This window comes from Ictidomys tridecemlineatus, chromosome 3, assembly GCF_052094955.1.
Source record: "Ictidomys tridecemlineatus isolate mIctTri1 chromosome 3, mIctTri1.hap1, whole genome shotgun sequence".
Taxonomy (NCBI): Eukaryota; Metazoa; Chordata; class Mammalia; order Rodentia; family Sciuridae; genus Ictidomys; species Ictidomys tridecemlineatus.
Genome location: NC_135479.1, coordinates 117,391,713 through 117,416,735, shown reverse-complemented (window position 1 = coordinate 117,416,735; position 25,023 = coordinate 117,391,713). Strand labels below are relative to the sequence as shown.

At 35.4% G+C, this 25,023-nt stretch overlaps 1 protein-coding gene across 9 annotated transcripts in view; it reads right to left on the bottom strand.

Annotated features, from left to right (window-relative positions):
* Positions 1–25,023, bottom strand: part of Ect2 (epithelial cell transforming 2) — a 90,044-nt gene that overhangs the window by 38,893 nt on the left and 26,128 nt on the right. For all 9 annotated transcript variants that reach the window (XM_040270096.2, XM_040270100.2, XM_040270099.2 and 6 more), the window contains one exon: positions 2,242–2,361. In XM_040270096.2, coding sequence (XP_040126030.1) covers positions 2,242–2,361 — 120 coding nt within the window. The remainder of the gene's footprint in view (positions 1–2,241; positions 2,362–25,023) is intronic.

The following is a 25,023-nucleotide window of genomic DNA, read 5'->3' as shown; positions in this document are numbered from 1 at the left end:
CCCATCCAGATGGTAAATATTTTAAGGCTTGCAGGCCATATGGTTTCTGTCACAACTCTTCAGCTCTATAGAGTAAAAGCAGCCATACACAATATTCAAACAAATGAACGTGGCTATGTGCTAATAAGACTTCCTTTATTTAAAAAAACGATCAGGCTGGAGTTGGTTCATAAACCACAGTTTGCTAATTTCTGGTCTACAAAATTCCTCACAGTAATTCTAAAATGTTACATTCTTGAAAATTTTAGAAAATATTCTAAAGCTTTATAAGATAATAAAACAAATTAAACAATTAAATGAAATGCCAAGAAATGACATTATCTAAATTAAAATTCTAAGTGATTTTAAAGTAAAAATCAATTAAGAGACTCTTCTACCAGCTGTTCTCCACTTGTCATCCAAAGGAGCCAGTGGTGCATGCCTATAATCCCAGTGGCCAAGGAGGCTAAGACAAGAGGATCACAAGTTTAAAGCCAGCCTCAGCAAAAGCAAGGGGCTAAGAACTCAGTGAGACTCTGTCTCTACATAAAGTACAAAATAGGGCTGGGGAGGTGGCTCAGTGGCGAGTGCCCCAGAGTTAGATCCCAGGTACCCCGCCCACCACAAACAAACAAACAAAAAACACCCTAGGAAACAATTTCAGTGGGATCCATGAGATTAAAACTATTTTCATTTAGTAATACTAAGGCATTATTCGACTACTTCACTCATATTCTCTTACAAGTATATAGTTTTCTAGAAGCTACATGATGTGATATTCCAACAGACTGAATGAATGCAGAAGGAAATATGATAACTCATCTTCGTTTAAAGCCAAATAGTAAATAAAATACAAATAATGTAAAACATCACCACTCTTCTCAATAATCAATTCCTTGAAAATTGATTTTCATAAAGAATATATTATTTATGTAACCAGATAATCTATTACTATTATTTTAAATGAATTAATATATTTTAAAATTAGGTATCCTACATTTAAAAAAAAAAGACAAACTATAAGCCCTCACCTCAAGGTAAACAACTTTTAGAAGAAAATATAAGAGGATATATTTAAAATCTTGGATTAGGAACAACTTCAAAATTTAAAACTTTTGTACTTTAAAATAACTTATATCCAGAATTTACAAATGCTTACAACTCATTAAGAGGAAAAATAACCCAAAGAATGGGCAATAGATCTAAGCAGATATTTCACCAAAGATGATATTCAAATTGCTAGTAAGGCAAGCTGAAATGGTATTCAATGCCATTAATCACAAAGGAAATGCCAATTACAACCATAAGAGATTCCACTTCACTATTAGGATTGTTCTAATTTAGAAAAATAAAATAAAGATAATACTAAGTATTGATGAGAATGTGGAAAATTAATGGAATGAAAACAAAAATAATGGAAAATCCTGGCAATTTCTCACAATCTTAAATATAAAATTACCCAGTAATTCTCCTTTTAAGTATCTACTCAGATTTGCAAACAATGATCCCAGTAATATTATTCATAATCACCCAAACTTGGAAATAACATAAATGTGCGTTAACTGGTAAATAATTTTTTTAAAAAAAAATCTGTCATAATGAATATAATGAAACATCCTTTTGTCATAAAATGAAATAAACTAACATGAACAACATATACAAACCTGAAAAAAATGATAAGTAGGAGCAAGACCTAAGAGATCATAAACTATATAAATGCATTTACATGAAATATCTAAGAAAAGACAAATTCATAGCTAAGAAAAGACAAATTCATGTCTAAGAAAAGACAAATTCATCTGGAAATCCTGGAATTCTTCACTAAAGGAAAATGTTTAAGAAGAAAATAATACTGTCTTACATGGTTTGGGCATTTATCAGCCTAAACAGAGAAATAAATTAAATGACCTCTAGGTCCCTTACAGCTGTATTTATTTTCAAATATATTCAAACTCAAACAAACCTACATAACCCAAGAACAATGACAGTAAAAAAGTAAAATTAGTACTAGGAATCACATTTCTATAGAAAAGATTTCATAAAGCCTTAACTCCTATTTTTAGTATTAATCGAAATCAAAAGATAAACAACAAATATTAATAAGGCACTAGAACAAAGGGGCAACCGATTGAAAGAAACAAATGAGGTAATAAGAAGTTTTCAAAACAAAATTTATTAAGATAACTAAAAGATCACAATAATATACCCTATCCAAAAAAAAAGAAAAAAGAAATACTACCAACCTAAAGGATTCAAATTTACCTTTATCTTAGTGTGTACATCAAAGATATCTGGGATGCTACCAAAAATAGTCTTAATCTCTTCTGGTGCAAGGATAGGCCCACCACGCTGTCCTTCCTCTTCCAAGGGTACCTGAAATAACTAAATGAAGAAAAGTGCTAGTTAAAATAGATTGTAGGGAAGGAACAAAAGGTAAAATACAGATAGTGGTAAAGAGGGACAAGATGTTGATGTGAAGAAAAATAGTAATAATAAATACTTTCCCTAAATTCGAGACATTTTTTCTCATAACATTTCTATTCACTTACTTATATACTTATATATGTATATGTGTGTGTGTATATATACACCCTCGTCAGGAAATGTTATCTTACCTTAGAAACTAATAATGTTATCACGGTTTTATAAAATGAAATTAAAATTGACAAGAATAATTTCTACTTCTTTATTCAACATAAAAAAGAAATCAATAACCAATCATTTCCAGACATATAGTTAATATGAAGCATTAAATGTTTTAGAGACTGTAGTATAAAAACTTGATGTAAGGGAAAACTGAATTTGATGCTAGAAGATCTATTTGTGTCCATGTTGTTGCTTGTATCAATTCAAAATTATAAAAGGAAAAAATCTCCAAGAACTAATAAATGTATTTTCAAAGATTGAAGGATACAAGGGCAGACATATGTACATACACACACACGCCTTAACTATAATATACAAGTAATATACAAAAAAATTTAAAAACAGTAACATTTATAACAAGAAATTAACATACTGAGGTGTAAATATTATAAGACAAATAATTCTAAAAATTTCAAAAAGCTGATAAAAGAAAAGGAGCTAAAAAAAAGAAGACATACAGTCATGGATTCAAAGACTCAACCCAGTAAAAATGTCAATTCTCCTACCAATTCACCTATGGATTTTAAGCACATGCCCATCAAGGACATTTTGTAGATACAGAAAATCTGATCCTAAATATTTCTTTGTAAATGCAAAGAAACATCTTATTAAAAAGCTATACTATTCAAGACTGTGTGATATTGTGAAAGGAAAAACACAGATCAATAAAAGAGAATTAAGGTCAGAAAAAACACCCTATGCAAATATGGCCAAGTAATTTTAGGGAAGGGTGCAAAACATTTCAATAGAAGGAAAGGAGAATAATCTTTCAACAAATGGTATTAGAACACCATTTTACTATAGCCACAAATGAACATCAGCCTAAATATAACATCTTATATGAAAATTATCTCAAAATGGATCGGAGACCTAAAAACTGTGAGATATTTAGAAAAGAACACAGAAGAAAATCTTCATGATTTAGTTTAAGTAGAGTTCTTAGACATGACCTCAAAAGCATTACTTATAAATGAAAAACTCATAAACTGGACTCAAATTCAATAAAAATGTAAAACTTTCTCAGCAAAAGACATTTAACAAAATTAAAGACATGCTATGGACTATGAATATTTACAAATCACATACCTAACAAAGGACTAATATCTAAAATATATAAAGAATCTAAAAAAAAAAAAAAAAAAAGAATCTAAAAACTCAGGAAGAAGTAGGCCAATTTAAAAATAGGCAAAAAAAAAAGTGAAGTTATTTTTATGAAAATAGATAAAGATGTCAAGTACAAGAATAGATGTTCAAGATCATTACTCATTATGGAAATGAAAACTAATGTCACAATGAGATAACACCACATACCTAATAAAATGCTAAAATTAAAAAAATACTGATACTGTCACACTCCTATAATCCCATCTCCTTAGCTGAGAGGCTGAGGCAGAAGGATTACAAATTGAAGGCCAGTCTTGGCAACACAGCAAGACCCTGTCTCAGATTTTTAAAAAGCTGTTGATATAGCTCAATGGTAAAGTGTCCCTGTGTTCAATCCCCAGCAAGAGGATGGGGAAGGGAGGTGAACAGACACAGAGACAAGAACTGATCCTTTCAAGCACTGGTAAGGATATGAGCATTAGAACTAACATACATTGAATGCAAAACTATATAGCACCTCTGGAAAAACATTTGTCTGTTTCTTAAAATGTTAAACATTTCTTACCAAATGATCCAACAACCCCACTCCTGAGTATTTACCCAAGAGAAATGAAAACTCATGTTCATATAAAACCTATACATAAAGATTGATGAAAGCTCTATTCATAATCTCCAAAAATGGAAATACCACAATATCAGCTGCAAATGAATACAACTACTCTGGAAAACAGTATGGATTTTGCAAAAAACTAGGAATGGTACAACCACATGACCCAGCTGTCCCACTTCTTGGTATTTATCCAAAAGATCTAATAACAGCCTACTATAGCAATACAGCCACTTTAATGTTGACAGCAGCACAATTCACAACAGCCAAATTATGGAATCACCCAGATGCCTGTCAATAAATGAATAGATTCAGAAAATGTGGTATAGATATACAATGGAGTTCTACTCAGCCATAAAGAAGAATGAAATAATTATATTTACCAGTAAATGGATAGAAATGGGGAAAAACAGGCTTAATGAAACAAACCACACTCAGAAAATGAAGAGTCAAATATTTTCTCTCATATGCAGAAGCCAGAGCTAGAGTAAGACAAGGGAAAGAAGGCAGTTGGTAAAGGGATTGAACACCATAAAGACATAGGGAAGATCAGTGGAATAAGTAAAAGAATGAGGAAGGAAGGGAAAGAAAAGTGGAATGAATGCAACAAGATATATAAAGGTACTAAAGGGAATATCACCTTTATGTATATGTAGAAAAAAGAAAGTTTCCTACAGTACAGGGAGAATAAGGGGAGGGAAGGCTGGGAAAAGTAGAGTGTGGAAATTGGGATTGAAATCAAATTCCTCAGGGCTGTGGATATAGCTCAGTTGGTAGAGTGCTAGCCTCACATGCACAAGGCCCTGAGTTCAATCCCCAACACCATAAAAAAAAAAGTATTTGAAACCAAGTTCCTTGCATGTATGATTTTGTCAAGATGAAATTAACTCATGTACTATGTAAATTATAGTGCTCTAATAAAATTAAAAAAAAAAAAGCTAGGGCTGGGGTTGTAGATCAGTGATAGAGTGCTTGCTTAGAACATGTGAGGCACTGGGTTCAATCTTTGGCACCACATAAAAATAAATAAATAAATAAAGTCATTGTGTCTATCTACAATTAAATATATATAAAGAAGCCAGCCTCATTAGGTTGTATGCCGTATGATTCCACTTACATGACATTCTCAAAAAATATGAAAATTGCAATGATGAAAAAGAGACTGGCTGGGAGAGGCACAAAGGTGTGACTTATAAAGGAACAGTATCAAGGAACTTTTGGAGAATGAAAAAATGTTCTACAGCCTAATTGTGGATACACAAATATTCATGTGTTAAAATTTATAGAACTGCATATTTCCCCAACAAAACAAAAATTTTAAAAGGTCAATTGTTCTTTCAAAGTAAGCAAAATAATAATAATGTATTATTGGGCTCTTAATATATAGAGAGGTAAAATGAATGACCATAATAACACAAAGAACTGAAGGGACTGACTAGAAGTAAAACACACACATGGGAAAAAAAGTAAACTATAAATACCTGAAGATTAAGAGCTATTACTATTTTTTTTAAAAAAAAAAAAAGAAAGGTATGAAGTCAGTAATCTATCAACTGAGGATATAAAAATCAGTAATTTAAGCTTCCACTAGAAAGTGAAAATCAAATTGAATCCAAAGAGAAGAAGTAAAAATTCGAGCAGAAATCAATAAAATTGAAGATAATAACTCAGTAAAGAAAAAAAAAAATCAACAAAACCTGAAGGTGGTTCTTTGAAAAGACAAATAAAATCAGTAATTGTCTAGCCAGGGTAACTAAGGAAAAAAGAGGACACAAATTACTAATATTAAAAAAGCCTATTTAGTTTCTTTGCCTATTGATTGGGTTGTTGTTTTTGTTGTTATTGTTTTAATATTATTTTTTGGTATAGATGGACACAACACGATGCGTTTTATTTTTTTTATGTGGTGCTGAGGATAGAACCCTTGTCCCGCCCGTGCTAGGTGAGCACTCTACCACTGAGCCATAATCCCAGCTCCTTGTTTTGTTATTTAATGTTAAGTTTTTTGAGTTATTTGTATATCCTGGATATAAATGCCCTATCTGAGAGCAGTTGAGATTTTCTCCCATTCTGTAAGTTCTTTCTTCATGCTTTTGATTGTTTCCTTTGCTGTGAAGAAGCTTTTTAATGATTTCTGGGTTTACTTCCTACATATCAGGAGTCTTGTTAAGGAATTCAGTTCCTGAACCAACATTTGGAGTGCTGGGTCTACATTTTCTTTTAGCAGGAGCAGGGTTTCTGGTCTAATTCCTAAGTCTTTGATCTACTTTGAGTTCAGTAGTGTGCAGGGTGAGAGATTGGGGTTAAATTTCATTCTACTATATATGGATTTCCAGGTTTTTTTCAGTGCCATTTGTTAAAAAGGATCTCTTTTCTCCCATGTATGTTTCTGGCACCTTGCCAAATATGAGACGACTGTATTTATGTGGGTTTGTCTGTTTCTTCTATTCTATTCCATTGGCCTTCATGCCTGTTTTGGTGCTAATAACTATGCTGTTTTTGTTACTATAGCTCTGTAGTATAAACAAATAACCCAACCAATAAATGGGCAAAGGAACTAAACATAAAATTCTCAAAAGAAGAAATATAGTCAACAAATATGCAAGAAAATGTTCAACATCTCTAGCAATTAGAGAAATGCAAATATAAACAACACTGAGATTTCATCTCACTCCAGTCAAAACAGCAATTATCAGGAACACAAGCAACAATAAAGTTGGTAAGGATGTGGGGAAAGGGATACACTCATACATTATGGTGGGATGACAAAGTGGTACAACCACTCTGGAAAGCAGTATGGATTCCTCAGAAAACTTGGAACAGAACCACGATTTGACCCAGTCATCCCACTCCCCGGTATATATACAAAGGCGTTAAAATCAGCATACTACAGTTGACAAAGCCACATCAATGTTTATAGCAAACAATTCACAATAACTAAGCTATGGAGCCAACTTAGGTGCCCTTCAAAAGATTATAGAAAATGTGGTATATATGCACAATAGAGTATTACTTAGCCATAAAGAATGACTTTACAACACTTGCCAGTAAATAGATGGATCTACATACAGTCTGTCATGCTAAATGAAATAAACTAGTCACAAAAAGCCAAAAGTTGAATATTTCCTCTGATATGTAAAAGCTAATTCACAATTGGGGTGGGGGGATGGTAAAAAATGTTCAGCATCTCCAGCAATTAGAGAAATGCAAATCAAAACTACTCTAAGATTTCATTTCACTCCAGTCAGAAAGGCAGCTATTAAGAATACAAACAATAATAAGTGTTGGTGAGGATGTGGGAGAAAAGGTATACTCATACATTGCTGGTGGGACTGTAAATTGGAGTAACCAATCTGGAAAGCAGTATGTAGACTCCCTGGAAAATTGGGAATGGAATTACCATTTGACCCAGCTATCCCACTCCTCGGTTTATACCCAAAGGACGTAAAAGCAGCATACCACAGTGAGGAAGCCACAATTCACAATAACTAAATTGTGGAACCAACCTAGATGTGGTATATATACACAATGGAATTTTACTCAGAATTAAAAGAAAAAAATCATTGCATTTGCAGGTAAATGGATGAAGTTGGAGAATATCATGCTAAGTGAAGTAGGCCAATTCCCAAAAATCAAAGGTTGAATGTTTTCTCTGATATGTGGATGCTGCTCCATAATAGGGGTGGGGGGAAGCATGGGAGGAATGGGGAAATTTAGATAGGGCAAAGGGGAGGGAGGGGAAGGGAGGGGGCAAAAAAAAAAAGGCTGGGTGGTTAAAAAAGAGTTTTGTGGAATAGAAAAAGGGGAATGAAGGGAAGGGAAGAGGAATGAGAAAAGGAAAGACAATAGAAGGAACTTGACTTAACTTTCCTATATACATATGTGAATACACCACAGTGAATCTCACCATCAAGTACATCCACAAGAAATTATTTTTAAAAAAATAACTAGGATAAATGGCAGAAAGATCAGTAGAGTAGAGGAAAGGGAGCAAGAAATGGAGCAGTGGAGGGGAATGGAAGGTATTAAGGACTAAATTAGAATAAGATGTATTCCATGTTTTTACCATTATGTTAAAATGCATTCTGTTATATATCACTAAAAAGTACCAATTAAAAAAAGAAAAATACAGGGAGGAGGAAGATGCGCCAGGCGCCCAGCCAGACAGGAGGAGGAAGTCCGGCCCCGCCCCGAGTGCTAGTCCAGAGGAAGCCCATCAACCCTTAAAACCCATCAAGTTCTGCGGCTGATCCAGGTACCCAGTTTCCAACTCCCCCACCCTTAGCTGCGATAACTCAAAATATTTCCCACAAGCTTTTGGGGGTTGTAGCTATCAACGCAAAACAACAACTGTACAGGCACCTGGTTTCTACCTCAGAGACTAGAGGAGGGAAGATACAGGTGGAAGCTCATTTCCTTTCACACTGGCTACACTCACCACCCTGAATACAGAGCCTCAAGCTAGGAATAGACAACGCGACCTACTGGAAGCAAGGAAAACAGTGTTCTGAGAGACTTTTTTTTTTTTCTCTTTCTTTCTCTTTTCTTCTCTCTCTTCCACAACTTCAGCATATGTGAAACCAAGAACTGAGCATGAACAACCGAATTACCAAAGTAATACAATATAGAGGAACTGCATATACCCCACCTCCCCCCCATTTTTTTTCTTTATTTCTATCTTACTTCCCTTTTCCTTCTCTTATTTCTCTTTTCTTCCTTGTTATCTTTTTTCTTTTTTTTTTATTCGAATTCTCTCTATCCCACTTTCAACCTCCTAACTTTTGCTATCTGTACATAGGGTAACTATCTAAATAGAGATGTTGAGTCAATACATTCTTCCATAAATTACCAGTCTAGTGGTTAGAGTTCTCCAAAGGTGCTAAGTTAGTTTAACCTCATACCCTCACTCCTTTCCCTCTAAGTATAACATCCTTCGTCTGAAATTAGGTTTTCTATATGCCACCAGATATGGTATGCCTTTTATGAAACTAATGAATATATTCTTAAGTAATAATTAAAACCAATATCTATAGTCATAGAATCTAACTATAAATGTATTAATAATGAAAACTTGTGCTTAGATAATGTACTGTTGATATTGGGATGTGTTAATATTGTCTTTCTCTGCAAAAGAGGGATTTTAGAGCTATACAAGAACAATACAAATATATAAGGGGAAAAACATTAGCACAACAGTTTCACAAAGCTAGAAAAAAATCATGAGCAGTATGAAAAGACAAGGAAAGAAAGGACCACAAACAAAACAGGTCAATTCAACATTAGATGAGGTAACATCTGCAGCTGATGGAATGTCAGACAAAGAGTTCAGGATATACATGCTTCAGATGATCTGGAGTCTCAAGGAAGACTTTATACATCAAATTCAGACAATGAAAAATCACTTTGACAATGAATTACATAAACAAATCCAAGAAGCAAAAGATCAACTCTATAGGGAGATAGAGGATATAAAAAACAAATAAACAGAAATCCTGGAAATGCAGGAAACAATAAACCAAATTAAAAACTCAAATGAAAGTATTACCAGCAGAGTAGAACACTGCTGGTAGAGAACTTCAGACAACGAAGACGAAGTTTTTCAACTTGAAAAGAACATAGACGGCTCAGCGAGAATGTTAAGAAATAATGAGCAGAACATACAAGAATTATGGGATAACATCAAGAAACCAAACCTAAGAGTTATTGGGATACAAGAGGGTACAGAGGTCCAAATCAAGGGAATGAGCAATCTATTCAATGAAATAATACTAGAAAACTTCCCAGACTTAAAGAATGAAAAAGAAATCCAAATACTAGAAGCCTACAGGACACCGAATGTACAAAATCATGAGAGATCCACACAAAGACACATAATAATGAAGATGCCCAATATACAGAATAAGGAGAGAATCTTAAAAGCCACAAGAGAGAGGAAGCAGATTACATTTAAGAGGTAAACCAATCAGGATAACTGCTGATCTTTCAACACAGACTCTGAAAGCTAGAAGATCCTGGAATAACATATTTCAAACGCTGAAAGAAAAAAGGGTTCCAACCAAGAATCATGTATCCAGCGAAATTAAGCTTCAGGATTGAAGATGAAATAAAAATCTTCCATGATAAACAAAAGTTAAAAGAATTTGCAGCTAGAAAACCAGCTCTTCAAAACATCCTTGGCAAAACATTACAGGAAGAGGAAATGAAAAATAACAATGAAAACCAACAGCGGAGGTAGTATAGTAAAGGAAAAATTAAGCATAGAGGAAAAACAAATCATGTTAAGTATCATACACAACCAAATATGGCTGGAAATACAAACCATATCTCAATAGTAACCCTAAATGTTAATGGATTAAATGCACCAATCAAAAGACATAGGCTAGAAGAATGGATTAAAAACAAAGATCCAACAATATGCTGCCTACAGGAGACTCATCTGATAGAAAAAGACATACACAGACTGAAGGTGAAAGGTTGGGAAAAATCATATCACTAATACGTACCCCAGAAGCAAGCAGGGATGTCAATACTTGTATCAAATAAAATAGACTTCAAGCCAAAGTTAATGAAAAGGGATAAACAAGGACACTACATACTGCTCAAGGGAACCATACACCAACAAGACTTGACGATCATTAATATATATGCTCCAAACAATGGTGCAGCTACGTTCATCAAACAAACTCTTCTCAAGTTCAAGAGTCTAATAGACCACAACACAATAATCATGGGAGATTTTAACACACTTCTCTCACCAATGGACAGATCTTCCAAACAAAAGTTGAATAAAGAAACCATAGAGCTCAATAATACAATTAATAATTTAGACTTAATTGATATGTACAGAATATACCACCCAACATCAAGCAGATACACTTTCTTCTCAGCAGCACATGGATCCTTCTCAAAAACAGACCATATATTATGTCACAGGGCAAATCTTAGCAATTACAAAAGAGTTGAGATACTACCATGCATTTTATCTGATCATAATGGAATGAAATTGGAAATCAATAATGAGAAAGGAAAAATCCTACATCACATGGAGATTAAATAATATGCTACTGAATGAACAAAGGGTTACAGAAGACATCAAAGAGGAAATTAAAAAATTCTTAGAGGTATACGAAAACTCAGATAAAACATATCGAAATCTCTGGGACACTATGAAAGCAATTCTAAGAGGAAAATTCATTTCATGGAGTTCATTCCTTAAAAAGAAAGAAAAGCCAACAAATAAATGACCTCACACTACACCTCGAAGCCTTAGAAAAAGAAGAACAAATCAACAGCAAATACAATAGAAGGCAAGAAATAATTAAAATTAGAGCTGAAATCAATGAAATCGAAACAAAAGAAACAATCGAAAAAATTGACAAAACTAAAAGTTGGTTCTTTGAAAAAATAAATAAGATTGATAGACCACTAGCCACGCTAATAAAGAGAAGAAGAGAGAGATCCCAAATTACTAGCTTACGGGATGAAAAAGGCAACATCACAACAGACAATTCAGACATACAGAAGATAATTAGAAATTATTTTGAAACCCTATACTCTAATAAAATAGAAGATAGTGAAGTCAGTCATCGATTAATTCCTTAAGACATATGAACTACCCAGAATGAATCAGGAAGATATAAACAACCTAAACAGACCAATATCAAGTGAAGAAATAGAAGTAGCCATCAAAAGACTACCAACCAAGAAAAGCCCAGGACCGGATGAATATACAGCAGAGTTTTACAAGAACTTTAAAGAAGAACTAATACCAATACTCCACAATCTATTTCAGGAGATAGAAAAAAAGGGAGAGGGTACCGCGAGCTGGCTCTGTGAATCCCAGCCGGCGCAGGGCACACGCTGCATTGTTCTTGAGAACCATTGCTGCCCGCCTGGACCCCCGCGGGCGGGCCCTGTGAACCCAAGCCGACCGCCGCCCACAAGCAGCAGCGAGTTTAGGAGCAGGAGCGACCTGCCCGGGTCCCGCGAGCTGGCTCTGTGAATCCCATCCGGCGCAGGGCACACGCTGCATTGTTCTTGGGAACCATTGCTGCCCGCCTGGACCCCCACGGGCGGGCCCTGTGAACCCAAGCCGACCGCCGCCCACACGCTGCAGCGAGTTTAGGAGCAGGAGCGGCCTGCCTGGGTCCCCACAGCCTGGCTTTGTGAACCGCCCACACGTAACATCAAACTTGGAAGCAGTTGCTGGCTGTCTGCCTGTCCCAAGCCCTCCCCCGGGCTGGCTTGGTGAACCTCAACCAGCCGCTGCTCACACAGCGCAGTGAACTTGGGAGCCGGCGCTGCCTGCTTGGCTGCTTGGGCCCCTGCAGACCAGCTCTGTGAACCACCGCTGGCTACCGCCAAGCAGCCGCTGCCTACACCCTTGCAGTGAGTGGGGGAGCAGGCGCTGCCTGCCCGGCCCCGAGGGCTCGACTCTGTGAACCTCCTCTGGCGGTTTGGAGCTGCAGACGACCACCCTCCACCTGCCAACCCAGTGCTGCAAACGACCCCTGACCAGCTCTGCAAAAGGCCCCGCCCACACAGCGAACAGCAGGAATGGAGACCCGCCCAATCCGGGAGGAAGTACCGCTGCACAGTGATTGACTCCCGCCTACTGAGAGGAGAAACTTGGCCCGGTGGGCATAGCTCCACCCACTGGAAGAGCAGTTAATCGAACTCTAGGACTGCATTTATAAATTTTTTTTTTGCTGTCTTTTTAAATGTTTTTTAATCCATCTTATTTTATTTTATTCTATTTTTTAAATCTCATTTTCCATTTCTACTATTATTATTTTTCTTTAAATCCCTTTTAATCTTCTATTTTTTTCTATCCTTCTTTTCTCCTGTCTTTACATCTCTTTTTAATTTTCTTATTCCCCCTTCCTTGAATTCTACCTGCTTACTCTTATTCTCTTTAGTAATTTCTACCCATCCCTTCTAATACCTTTCCTCCCAAGCTTCAAATATATTTATAGGAGTAAACAGTAACTCAGCAGTCAAACAGAACAAGAAACAATATGAACAGCATGAAAAAGCAAGGAAGAAAAGGAGTGCAAACAATGCAGGGCAGCCTAAATATTCAGGAGGATATAGAACCACCAGAAAAATGGTCATATAAAGAACTCATGGAACACCTGAGACAGATGGAACGGAACCTTAAAGAGGATACAAGACAGCAAATTCAAGCAGCGAAAGAACACATTGAGAATGTATTACACAAACAGATAAAGGAAGAAGTTAAGCATCTTTATCAGGAGATAGAGACTATAAAAAAGAATCAAACCATAATCTTAGAAATGAAGGAAACTATAAACCAAATTAAAAACTCAAATGAGAGTATCATTAATAGAGTGGAGCAAGTAGAAGCTAGAACATCAGATAATGAAGACAAAATATATCATCTGGAAAAGAGGCTAGCCATCTCAGATAGGCTGGTTAAAAATCATGAGAGAAGCATACAAGAGATATGTGATAATATAAAAAAACCAAATTTAAGAGTCATTGGGATAGAGGAAGGGATAGAGATTCAAACAAGGGGAATGAGTAATCTACTAGATGAAATAATCACAGAAAACTTTCCAGAATTAAAAAAGGAAACAGATATTCAAATTGTAGATGCATACAGGACACCGAACATACAAAATCACAGTAGACCAACGCCAAGACACATTGTTATGAAGATATCCAATATACAGAACAAAGAGAAAATATTAAAAGCTACAAGAGAAAAGAGAAAGATTACATTCAGGGGTAAAACAATAAGGTTAACAACGGACTTCTCAACTCAGACGCTGAAAGCGAGAAGATCCTGGAATAACGTATTTCAAACACTGAAAGACAATGGATGCCAACCAAGAATTCTGTACCCAGCAAAATTAAGCTTCAGATACGACAACGAAATAAAAATCTTTCACGATAAACAAAAACTAAAAGAATTTGCAGCCAGAAAACCAGCGTTGCAAAGCATCTTGAGCAAAACATTTCACGAGGAAGAAACGGAAAACAATAACCAAAGCCAACAGTGGGAAGTACCTCAGTAAAGACAGACGGAGGGGGGAAAACTAATCATGGTGAAACAAATGCAATTAAAAAAATAAAAATAAAAAAATGAGATAAATAATCAAATATGGCTGTAAGTACAAACCATATATCAATAGTAACTCTAAACATTAATGGTTTAAACACTCCAATAAAGCGACATAGGCTGGTAACATGGATCAAAAAAACAAATCCAACAATATGCTGTCTCCAGGAGACTCACCTGACTGGAAAAGACATACACAGGCTGAAGGTGAAAGGTTGGGAAAAAATATACCACGCACACGCTCCTCGCAAGCAAGCAGGGGTGGCCATCCTCATATCGAATAAAATCGACTTCAAGACTAAGTTAATCCAAAGGGATAAGGAAGGACATTATATACTGTTAAAAGGAACCATTAAACAACAAGACATAACAATTATCAATATTTATGCACCAAATAATGGCGCTTCGAAGTTTATAAAACAAATTCTCCTCAAGTTCAAGAATCAAATAGACCACAACACAATAATTATGGGTGACTTCAACACACCTCTCTCATCATTGGACAGATCCTCCAAGCAAAAGTTGAATAAAGAAACTATAGACCTCAATACCACAATCAATAACCTAGACTTAACTGACATATATAGAATATACCAACCATCATCGAATGGATATACTTTTTTCTCAACAGCACATGGATCCTTCTCAAAAATAGACCATATATTATGACATAGGGCAACCCTCAATAAATATAAAGGGGTAGAGATTATACCATGCATTTTATCCGATCATAATGGATTGAAACTGGAAATTAATGATAAAAGAAGGAAGGGAAAATCCAATATCACATGGAAAATGAACAATATGTTACTGAATGATCAAAGGGTTACAGAAGACATAAAGGAGGAAATCAAAAAATTCTTAAGAGATAAATGAAAATGCAGACACAACCTATCGGAATCTATGGGACACAATGAAAGCAGTTTTAAGAGGGAAATTCATCGCCTGGAGGTCATTCCTCAAAAAAAGGAAAAACCAACAAATAAATGAGCTCACACTTCATCTCAAAGCCCTAGAAAAGGAAGAGCAAAACAATAGCAAATGCAGCAGAAAGCAAGAAATAATTAAAATCAGAGCGGAAATCAATGAAATTGAAACAAAAGAAACTATCGAAAAAATTAACAAAACTAAAAGTTGGTTCTTTGAAAAAATAAACAAGATTGACAAACCTTTAGCCATGCTAACGAAGAGAAGAAGAGAGAGAACTCAAATTACTAACATAAGGGATGAAAAAGGCAATATCACAACAGACGCCACAGAAATACAGAAGACAATTAGAAACTATTTTGAAAACCTATATTCCAATAAAATAGAAGATAGTGAAGACATCAATAAATTTCTTAAGACATATGATTTGCCCAGACTGAGTCAGGAGGACACACACGATTTGAACAGACCAATATCAATGGATGAAATTGAAGAAGTAATCAAAAGACTACCAACCAAGAAAAGCCCAGGACCGGATGGGTATACAGCGGAGTTTTACAAAACCTTTAAAGAAGAATTAATACCAATACTTTTCAAGTTATTCCAGGAAATAGAAAAAGAGGGAGTCCTTCCAAATTCATTCTATGAGGCCAACATCACATTGATTCCGAAACCAGACAAAGACACATCAAAGAAAGAAAACTACAGAACAATATCTCTGATGAACCTAGATGCAAAAATCCTCAATAAAATTCTGGCGAATCGGATACAAAGACACATCAAAAAAATTGTGCACCATGATCAAGTAGGATTCATCCCTGGGATGCAGGGATGGTTCAATATACGGAAATCAATAAATGTAATTCACCGTATCAATAGACTTAAAGATAAGAACCATATGATCATCTCGATAGACGCAGAAAAAGCATTCGACAAAGTACAGCATCCCTTTATGTTCAAAACATTAGAAAAACTAGGGATAACAGGAACTTACCTTGATATTGTAAAAGCTATTTACGCTAAGCCCCAGGCTTGCATCATTCTGAATGGAGAAAAATTGAAGGCATTCCCCTTAAAATCAGGAACAAGACAGGGATGCCCTCTATCACCACTTTTATTCAATATAGTTCTCGAAACACTGGCCAGAGCAATTAGACAAACGAAAGAAATTAAAGGCATAAAAATTGGAAAGGAAGAACTTAAATTATCACTATTTGCAGATGACATGATTCTATACCTAGAAGACCCAAAATGGTCTACAAAAAAACTACTAGAACTAATAAATGAATTCAGCAAAGTGGCAGGATATAAAATCAACACGCTCAAATCAAAGGCATTTCTGTATATCAGCAACAAAACCTCTGAAATGGAAATAAGGAAAACCACTCCATTCACAATATCCTCAAAAAAAATAAAATACTTGGGAATCAACCTAACAAAAGAGGTGAAAGATTTATACAATGAAAACTACAGATCCCTAAAAAGAGAAGTAGAAGAAGATCTTAGAAGATGGAAAGATATACCCTGTTCATGGATAGGCAGAACTAACATCATCAAAATGGCGTTATTACCAAAAGTCCTCTATAAGTTTAATGCAATGCCAATCAAAATTCCAATGGCATTGCTTGTAGAAATAGATAAAGCAATCATGAAATTCATATGGAAAAATAAAAGACCCAGAATAGCAAAAGCAATTCTAAGCAGGAAGTGTGAATCAGGTGGTATAGCAATACCAGATTTCAAACTATACTACAGAGCAATAGTAACAAAAACAGCATGGTACTGGTACCAAAACAGGCGGGTAGACCAATGGTACAGAATAGAGGATACAGAGACTAATCCACAAAGTTACAACTATCTTATATTCGATAAAGGGGCTAAAAGCATGCAATGGAGGAAGGATAGCATTTTCAACAAATGGTGTTGGGAAAACTGGAAATCCATATGCAACAAAATAAAACTGAATCCCCTCCTCTCACCATGCACAAAAATTAGCTCAAAATGGATCAAGGACCTTGATATCAAATCAGAGACTCTGCGTATGATAGAAGAAAAAGTTGGCTACGATCTACATATTGTGGGATCAGGCTCCAAATTCCTTAACAGGACACCCATAGCACAAGAGTTAATAGCAAGAATCAACAAATGGGACTTACTTAAACTAAGTTTTTTCACAGCAAGAGAAACAATAAGAGAAGTAAATCGGGAGCCTACATAATGGGAACAAATTTTTACCCCCCACACTTCAGATAGAGCCTTAATATCCAGAGTTTACAAAGAACTCAAAAAATTAGACAATAAGACAACAAATAACCCAATCAACAAATGGGCCAAGGACCTGAACAGACACTTCTCAGAAGAGGACATACAATCAATCAACAGATACATGAAAAAATGCTCACCATCTCTAGCAGTCAGAGAAATGCAAATCAAAACTACCCTAAGATACCATCTCACTCCAGTAAGATTGGCAGCCATTATGAAGTCAAATAATAACAAGTGCTGGCGAGGATGTGGGGAAAAGGATACTCTTATACATTGCTGGTGGGACTGCAAATTGGTTCGACCAATTTGGAAAGCAGTATGGAGATTCCTGGGAAAGCTAGGAATGGAACCACCATTTGACCCAGTTATTGCCCTTCTTGGTCTATTCCCTGAAGACCTTAAAAGAGCGTACTACAGGGATACTGCCACATCGATGTTCATAGCAGCACAATTCACAATAGCTAGACTGTGGAACCAACCCAGATGCCCTTCAATGGATGAATGGATTAAAAAAATGTGGCATTTATACACTATGGAGTATTACGCAGCACTAAAATATGACAAAATCATGGAATTTGCAGGGAAATGGATGGCATTAGAGCAGATTATGCTCAGTGAAGCTAGCCAATCCCTAAAAAACAAATACCAAATGTCTTCTTTGATATAATGAGAGCAACTAAGAATAGAGTAGGGAGGAAGAGCAGGAAGAAAAGATTGACATTAAACAGAGGCACGAGATGGGAGGGAAAGAGAGAGAAAAGTGGAATTGCATGGAAATGGAAAGAGACCCTCATTGTTATAAAAAACTACATAAAAGAGGTTGTGAGGGGAATTGGAAGAAAAATAAGGAGAGAAATGAATTACAGTAGATGGGATAGAAAGAGAAGATGGGGGGGAGGGGGATAGTAGAGGATAGGAGAGGTAGCAGAATACATCAGTCACGAGTATGGCATTATGTAAAAATGTGAATGTGTAACCTATGTGATTCTGCAATCTGTATTTGGGGTAAAAATGGGAGTTCATAACTCACTTGAAACTATTGTTCGAAGTATGATATGTCAAGAGCTTTGTAATGTTGTGAACAACCAGTAAAAAAAAAAAAAAAAAAGAAAAAAAGAAAAAAAGGGAGAACTTCCAAATTCATTCTATGAGGCCAATATCACCCTGATTCCCAAACCAGATAAAGACACCTCAAAGAAAGAAAACTACAGATCAATATCCCTAATGAATTTAGATGCAAAAATCTTCAATAAAATCTGGCAAATCGTATACAAAAACATATCAAAAAGATCCTGCACCATGATCAAGTAGGATTCATCCCTGGGATGCAAGGCTGGTTCAATATACGGAAATCAATAAACATTATTCACCACATCAATAGACTTAAAGATAAGAACCATATGATCATCTCGATAGACGCAGAAAAAGCATTCGACAAAGTACAGCATCCCTTTATGTTCAAAACATTAGAAAAACTAAGGATAACAGGAACTTACCTCAACATTGTAAAACCTATATATGCTAAGCCTCAGGCTAGCATCATTCTAAATGGAAAAAAAACTGAAGGCATTCCCTCTAAAATCTGGAACAAGACAGGGATGCCCTCTATCACCACTTCTATTCAATATAGTTCTCAAAATACTGGCCAGACAATTAGACAGACAAAAGAAATTAAAGGCATTAAGATAGGAAAAGAAGAATTTAAATTATCACTATTTGCGGATGATATGATTTTATACCTAGAAGACCCAAAAGGGTCTACAAAGAAACTACTAGAGCTAATAAATGAATTCAGCAAAGTGGCAGGATATAAAATCAACACGCATAAATCAAAGGCATTCCTGTATATCAGCGACAAATCTTCTGAACTGGAAATGAGGAAAACCACCCCATTCACAATACCCTCAAAAAAAATAAAATACTTGGGAATCAACCTAACAAAAGAGGTGAAAGATTTATACAATGAAAACTACAGAACCCTAAAGAGAGAAATAGAAGATCTTAGAAGATGGGAAAATATACCCTGTTCATGGATAGGCAGAACTAACATCATCAAAATGGCAATATTACCAAAAGTTCTCTATAGGTTCAATGCAATGCCAATCAAAATCCCAAGGGCATTTCTTGTAGAAATAGATAAAGCAATCATGCAATTCATACGGAAAAATAAAAGACCCAGAATAGCAAAAGCAATTCTAAGCAGGAAGTGTGAATCAGGAGGTGTAGCGATACCAGATTTCAAACTGTACTACAGAGCAATAGTAACAAAAACAGCATGGTACTAGTACAAAAACAGGCGGGTGGACCAATGGTATAGAATAGAGGACACAGAGACCAATCCACAAAAGTACAACTATCTTATATTCAATAAAGGGGCTAAAAGCATGCAATGGAGGAAGGATAGCATCTTCAACAAATGGTGCTGCGAAAACTGGAAATCCATATGCAACAGAATGAAACTGAATCCCTTTCTCTCGCCATGCACAAAAGTTAACTCAAAATGGATCAAGGAGCTTGATATCAAATCAGAGTCTATGCGTCTGATAGAATAAAAGGTTGGCTCCAATCTACATATCGTGGGGTCAGGCTCCAAATTCCTTAATAGGACACCCATAGGACAAGAGTTAATAACTAGAATCAACAAATGGGACTTACTCAAACTAAAAAGTTTTTTCTCAGCAAGAGAAACAATAAGAGAGGTAAACAGGGAGCCTACATCATGGGAACAAATGTTTACTCCTCACACTTCAGATAGAGCCCTAATATCCAGAGTATACAAAGAACTCAGAAAATTAAACAATAAGAAAACAAATAACCCAATCAACAAATGGGCCAAAGACCTGAACAGATACTTCTCAGAGGAGGACATACAATCAATCAATAAGTACATGAAAAAATGCTCACCATCTCTAGCAGTCAGAGAAATGCAAATCAAAACCACCCTAAGATACCATCTCACTCCAGTAAGATTGGCAGCCATTATGAAGTCAAACAAAACAAGTGCTGGCGAGGATGTGGGGAAAAGGGTACTCTTATACATTGCTGGTGGGACTGCAAATTGGTGCAGCCAATATGGAAAGCAGTATGGAGATTCCTGGGAAAGCTGGGAATGGAACCACCATTTGACCCAGCTATTGTCCTTCTCGGACTATTCCCTGAAGACCTTAAAAAAGCCTACTACAGGGAAACTGCCACATCAATGTTCATGGCAGCACAATTCACAATAGCTAGACTGTGGAACCAACCCAGATGCCCCTCAATAGATGAATGGATAAAAAAATGTGGCATCTATACACAATGGAGTACTACGCAGCACTAAAATATGACAAAATCATGGAATTTGCAGGGAAATGGATGGCATTAGAGCAGATTATGCTAAGTGAAGCTAGCCAATCCCTAAAAAACAAATGCCAAATGTCTTCTTTCATATAATGAGAGCAACCAAGAACAGAGCAGGGAGGAAGAGCAGGAAGAAAAGATTAACATTAAATAGAGTCATGAGGTGGGAGGGAAAGGGAGAGAAAAGGGAAATTGCATGGAAATGGAAGGAGACCCTCATTGTTATACAAAATTACATATAAGAGGTTGTAAGGGGAATGGGAAAAAAAATAAGGAGAGAAATGAATTACAGTAGATGGGGTAGAGAGGGAAGATGGAAGGGGAGGGGAGGGGGGATAGTAGAGGATAGGAAAAGTAGCAGAATACAACAGTTACTATTATGGCATTATGTAAAAATGTGGATGTGTAACCGATGTGATTCTGCAATCTTTGTAATGTTTTGAATAACCAATAAAAAAAAAGAAATAAAAACTGTGACATCACTATAGATGCCAAAGGTACAGTTCCTGACTTATGATTTTAACTTTATAATGGTGTGAAAGTGACATGCATTTAGTAGAAACCATGTTCATATTCTGAATTTTAAATTTTGATCTTTTCCTAGGCTAGCAGTATACACTATACACTATATATTGTGTTGCTAAGCTATGATGTCCCATAGGTTAGGGGATTTCAATGAATTTTTGATGTAACCATATTTTGAACATAGGGTTCACCCTACAGAAAGACACAAATAGAAGGTGTATGGGGGGGGAACGTATGATTTGTAAAGAGTAGACTAGCAGAATTTTAAGAGTTCTTAAAAAATAGTAATAATTTTGTTACTATTTTTGTTACTATTTGTGTGTTAGGGTAGAACCAAGGGTCTCTGTGTGCTAAGCATGTACTCTACATATTCAGCCCCCGTAAAACAGTAATAATTCTTTGTTTTTCTCATTCATATTTTGTTTTATCATACAATTCTTAACTTAAACCTATAAATTCCAAATACACACCCACACCCACATACACATAATCAAGCTTTCCATTTCTACTAGTAGGGTGAACCCTACCTGCAAAAATCAACTAAAAATGTTGAATTAAGAAAACCAGGGCTTGGGATGTGGCTCAAACAGTAGCGTGCTCGCCTGGCATGTGTGCGGCCCGGGTTCGATCCTCAGCACCACATACAAAGATGTTGTGTCCACCGAAAACTGAAAAATAAATATTAAAAAATTCTCTCTCTCTCTCTCTGTCTCTCTCTCTCAAAAAGAAAAGAAAAACCAGATACATCAGTAAGCTCATAAGAAACTGGGGTGACTTTAAAAGTTAAAATCAGAGTGAAAACAAAAAGTTTAGTACTAAAGCCAACTTTTGCCCTCAAGGTCACTTGCCTGGTCTAATAAAAATTTAAGTTCCACCTATAGAAGCTGCAGCAGGCACAGAAGACTAACACAAAGCCTACTTTCCAACCTACCACCAAATTCCAGTAAAAATGAAAATGTGCATAGCATATGGCTCAGCAATTCCAGGCTTTTTATCCAGAATGTTTTCTAGGAGACATGTTTACATATGAATTTCCACAGTAGCACTGCTAATAATGATTAAAAAAAAAAAAAAAAAACAGAAAACAAGAAACCTAAAACTTACAATAACCCATATGTCTATTACAACAGAATCGTTAAATAAATAGGTATAATCACAAAGGAAAAGAATTCATTGTTTTGGGTAATAATGTGTATGCCTACAATCCTAGCAATTTAGGAGGCTGAGGCAGAAGGATCACCAAGTTCAAGGCCAGCCTTAGCAACTTAAGGAGACTCTAAAATACTTAGAGAGACCCTATCTCAAAATGAAAAATATAAAATAAAAAAGGACTAGAGATGGAGTTCAGTGGTAAAGAACCCCTGAATTCAATCCCCAGGACTGAAAAATAAAAAGAATTGCAGCTACATGCATTGACAAAGATAGATTTCAAGAATACTTCCATTTAAAAAAAAAAAGTAATTTGCTTTAAAGGTATAAAAATGACTATAAAACTTGTATTCTTACACATATGTGATATGTGTACCAGGGATCTATAAGTACGAAATTTCAGATAATGATTATCTCTGATCAGAGGGAAAGGAATGGGAGAAAAACACAATAAAGGTCTCAAAAATACCTGTAATCAATTTTTAAGTATTACTCTTTCTAGTCATCAGTTCATTCAAAGTCCTAACCAAAATACATCACTTTTCATTAAAAATCTCCCGGTAGTCTTAAGATATAAACTATCCTAAAATAGCTCTATTGTATTTGCTTTAATTCCCCATATAAAATTAGGTAGATAGCCAGGTATAGTGGTACATATCTATAATCCTAGAGACTTGCATGGCTGAGACAGGAGGATCAAAATTTCGAGGCCAGCCTCAGCAACTTAGTGAGACCCTGTCTCAAAATAAAAAATAAAAAGGATTTGGGAATGTAGTTTTGTGTTTTGAGTACCCCTGGGTTCAACAGTCAGTATCAAAAAATTAAAATTAAGTAGCTAAAAACTATTGATTCTACCTTTCTAATATTTCTGAAATATATCCTCTTCATTTTTACTGATTCAACCCTAAGAAGTTCAGCACCTCAAAATCTCTGATGAACTAGTAAGATAATCTCCAAACTTGTCTCTATCTCCACAATCTACCCTCTTCAACATCTTCAAAGTCAACATCTTCAAAGCAAACCAAGTTATCTTTCTGAAATGTATAAGTCAGATGTAATTATTATTCCCCCTTCACATTATAAATTTTCCTACAGCTTGTGGATAAATACATTGTTCAAAGGCCTTCGAGTCTGACACAGACCATCTTATCTCAACTTTCTCTGTATCCATGCACTACTCTACCTTGAATGATATACTTCTTCCATCCCTTGGACTGTTTGCCCAATCTCAAACAGACTTCCCACCCATATTGTGTTTGCATGTACCAATCATAACTATACTTTAAAATTTTACTTCAATCGTTACTTTCTTTATGCTGCTTTTCTGATGTAAAAGTCACAGAATTCTAGTAAAACTCTCAGTTTACAAATTTAATAGCATAACTAAACCTCCCTTGTAATGTTTATTATCTTACGATGTTCATAACCTTCCACATGGTAACAATTAGATTCTTTCTCCTCGTTCACTAGAACTTCCTTTAAAACAGAAATCCTCTTTAATACTTGGCTCAATAGTTTATATTAGGAGTCACCAAAGGATTATATAGAATAAATAAACTGTTTCTGGATATTCATTTAGTTTGAATAGCTATGCTGAAACTAATTTATTCCAAATACAATTCAAAATAAGAAAAACACTAGGCCTAAAACAAAGCTTAGAGAGAATACTATCATGAATTTAGGTTTGCATAAAACATTTGATGAGGGGCTGGAGTTGTGGCTCAGTGGTAAAGTACTCATCTTGCACGTATGAGGCACTGGGTTCAATCCTCAGCACCACATAAAAAATAAATAAACAAAATAAAGGTATTATGTCCATCTACAACTAAAATATATAATTTTTTTAAATTGATGAGTTTATACTAAGCAAAGTAGTATGAAAACTTGTCTCCAGTCTAATGATTTTATGGGTTTTTTAAAAAGGAGTTTTCATGAATTTATTTAACTGATATGAAAATTAGAATTCTGAAATTTCAGTGCCTTTTACCATGGCGTGAAAAGATTTACCTTTCTAGGTAATAATGGCTACCAAAGTACATGAATAGTATATGTTAAAGGAATTTTCTGATACTCAACCACATTGTTTCACTATAAATACTTACACTATATACTATAAATACAAGAAGTTCATCAATGATGATTTCCCTTGAGAAAGAGCAAAGCTGATTTAAAAATAAGTTTAAAACAGGAAAAGGCCTCATAAAACATTAACTACTGCTAATAAAAAAAAGTTGTGAACACAAATCTCTAGAAGAAGAAAGAAGTCTTTTCATTTCTTATTCATGCATTCTACCAATGGTATAAGCAATTAAAGGCCATTAGATTGGACTTGAAGGAATCGGGGTTTTTCCCCTCATTTTTTTAATGAGTACATCACAGTTGTACATAATAATGGAAT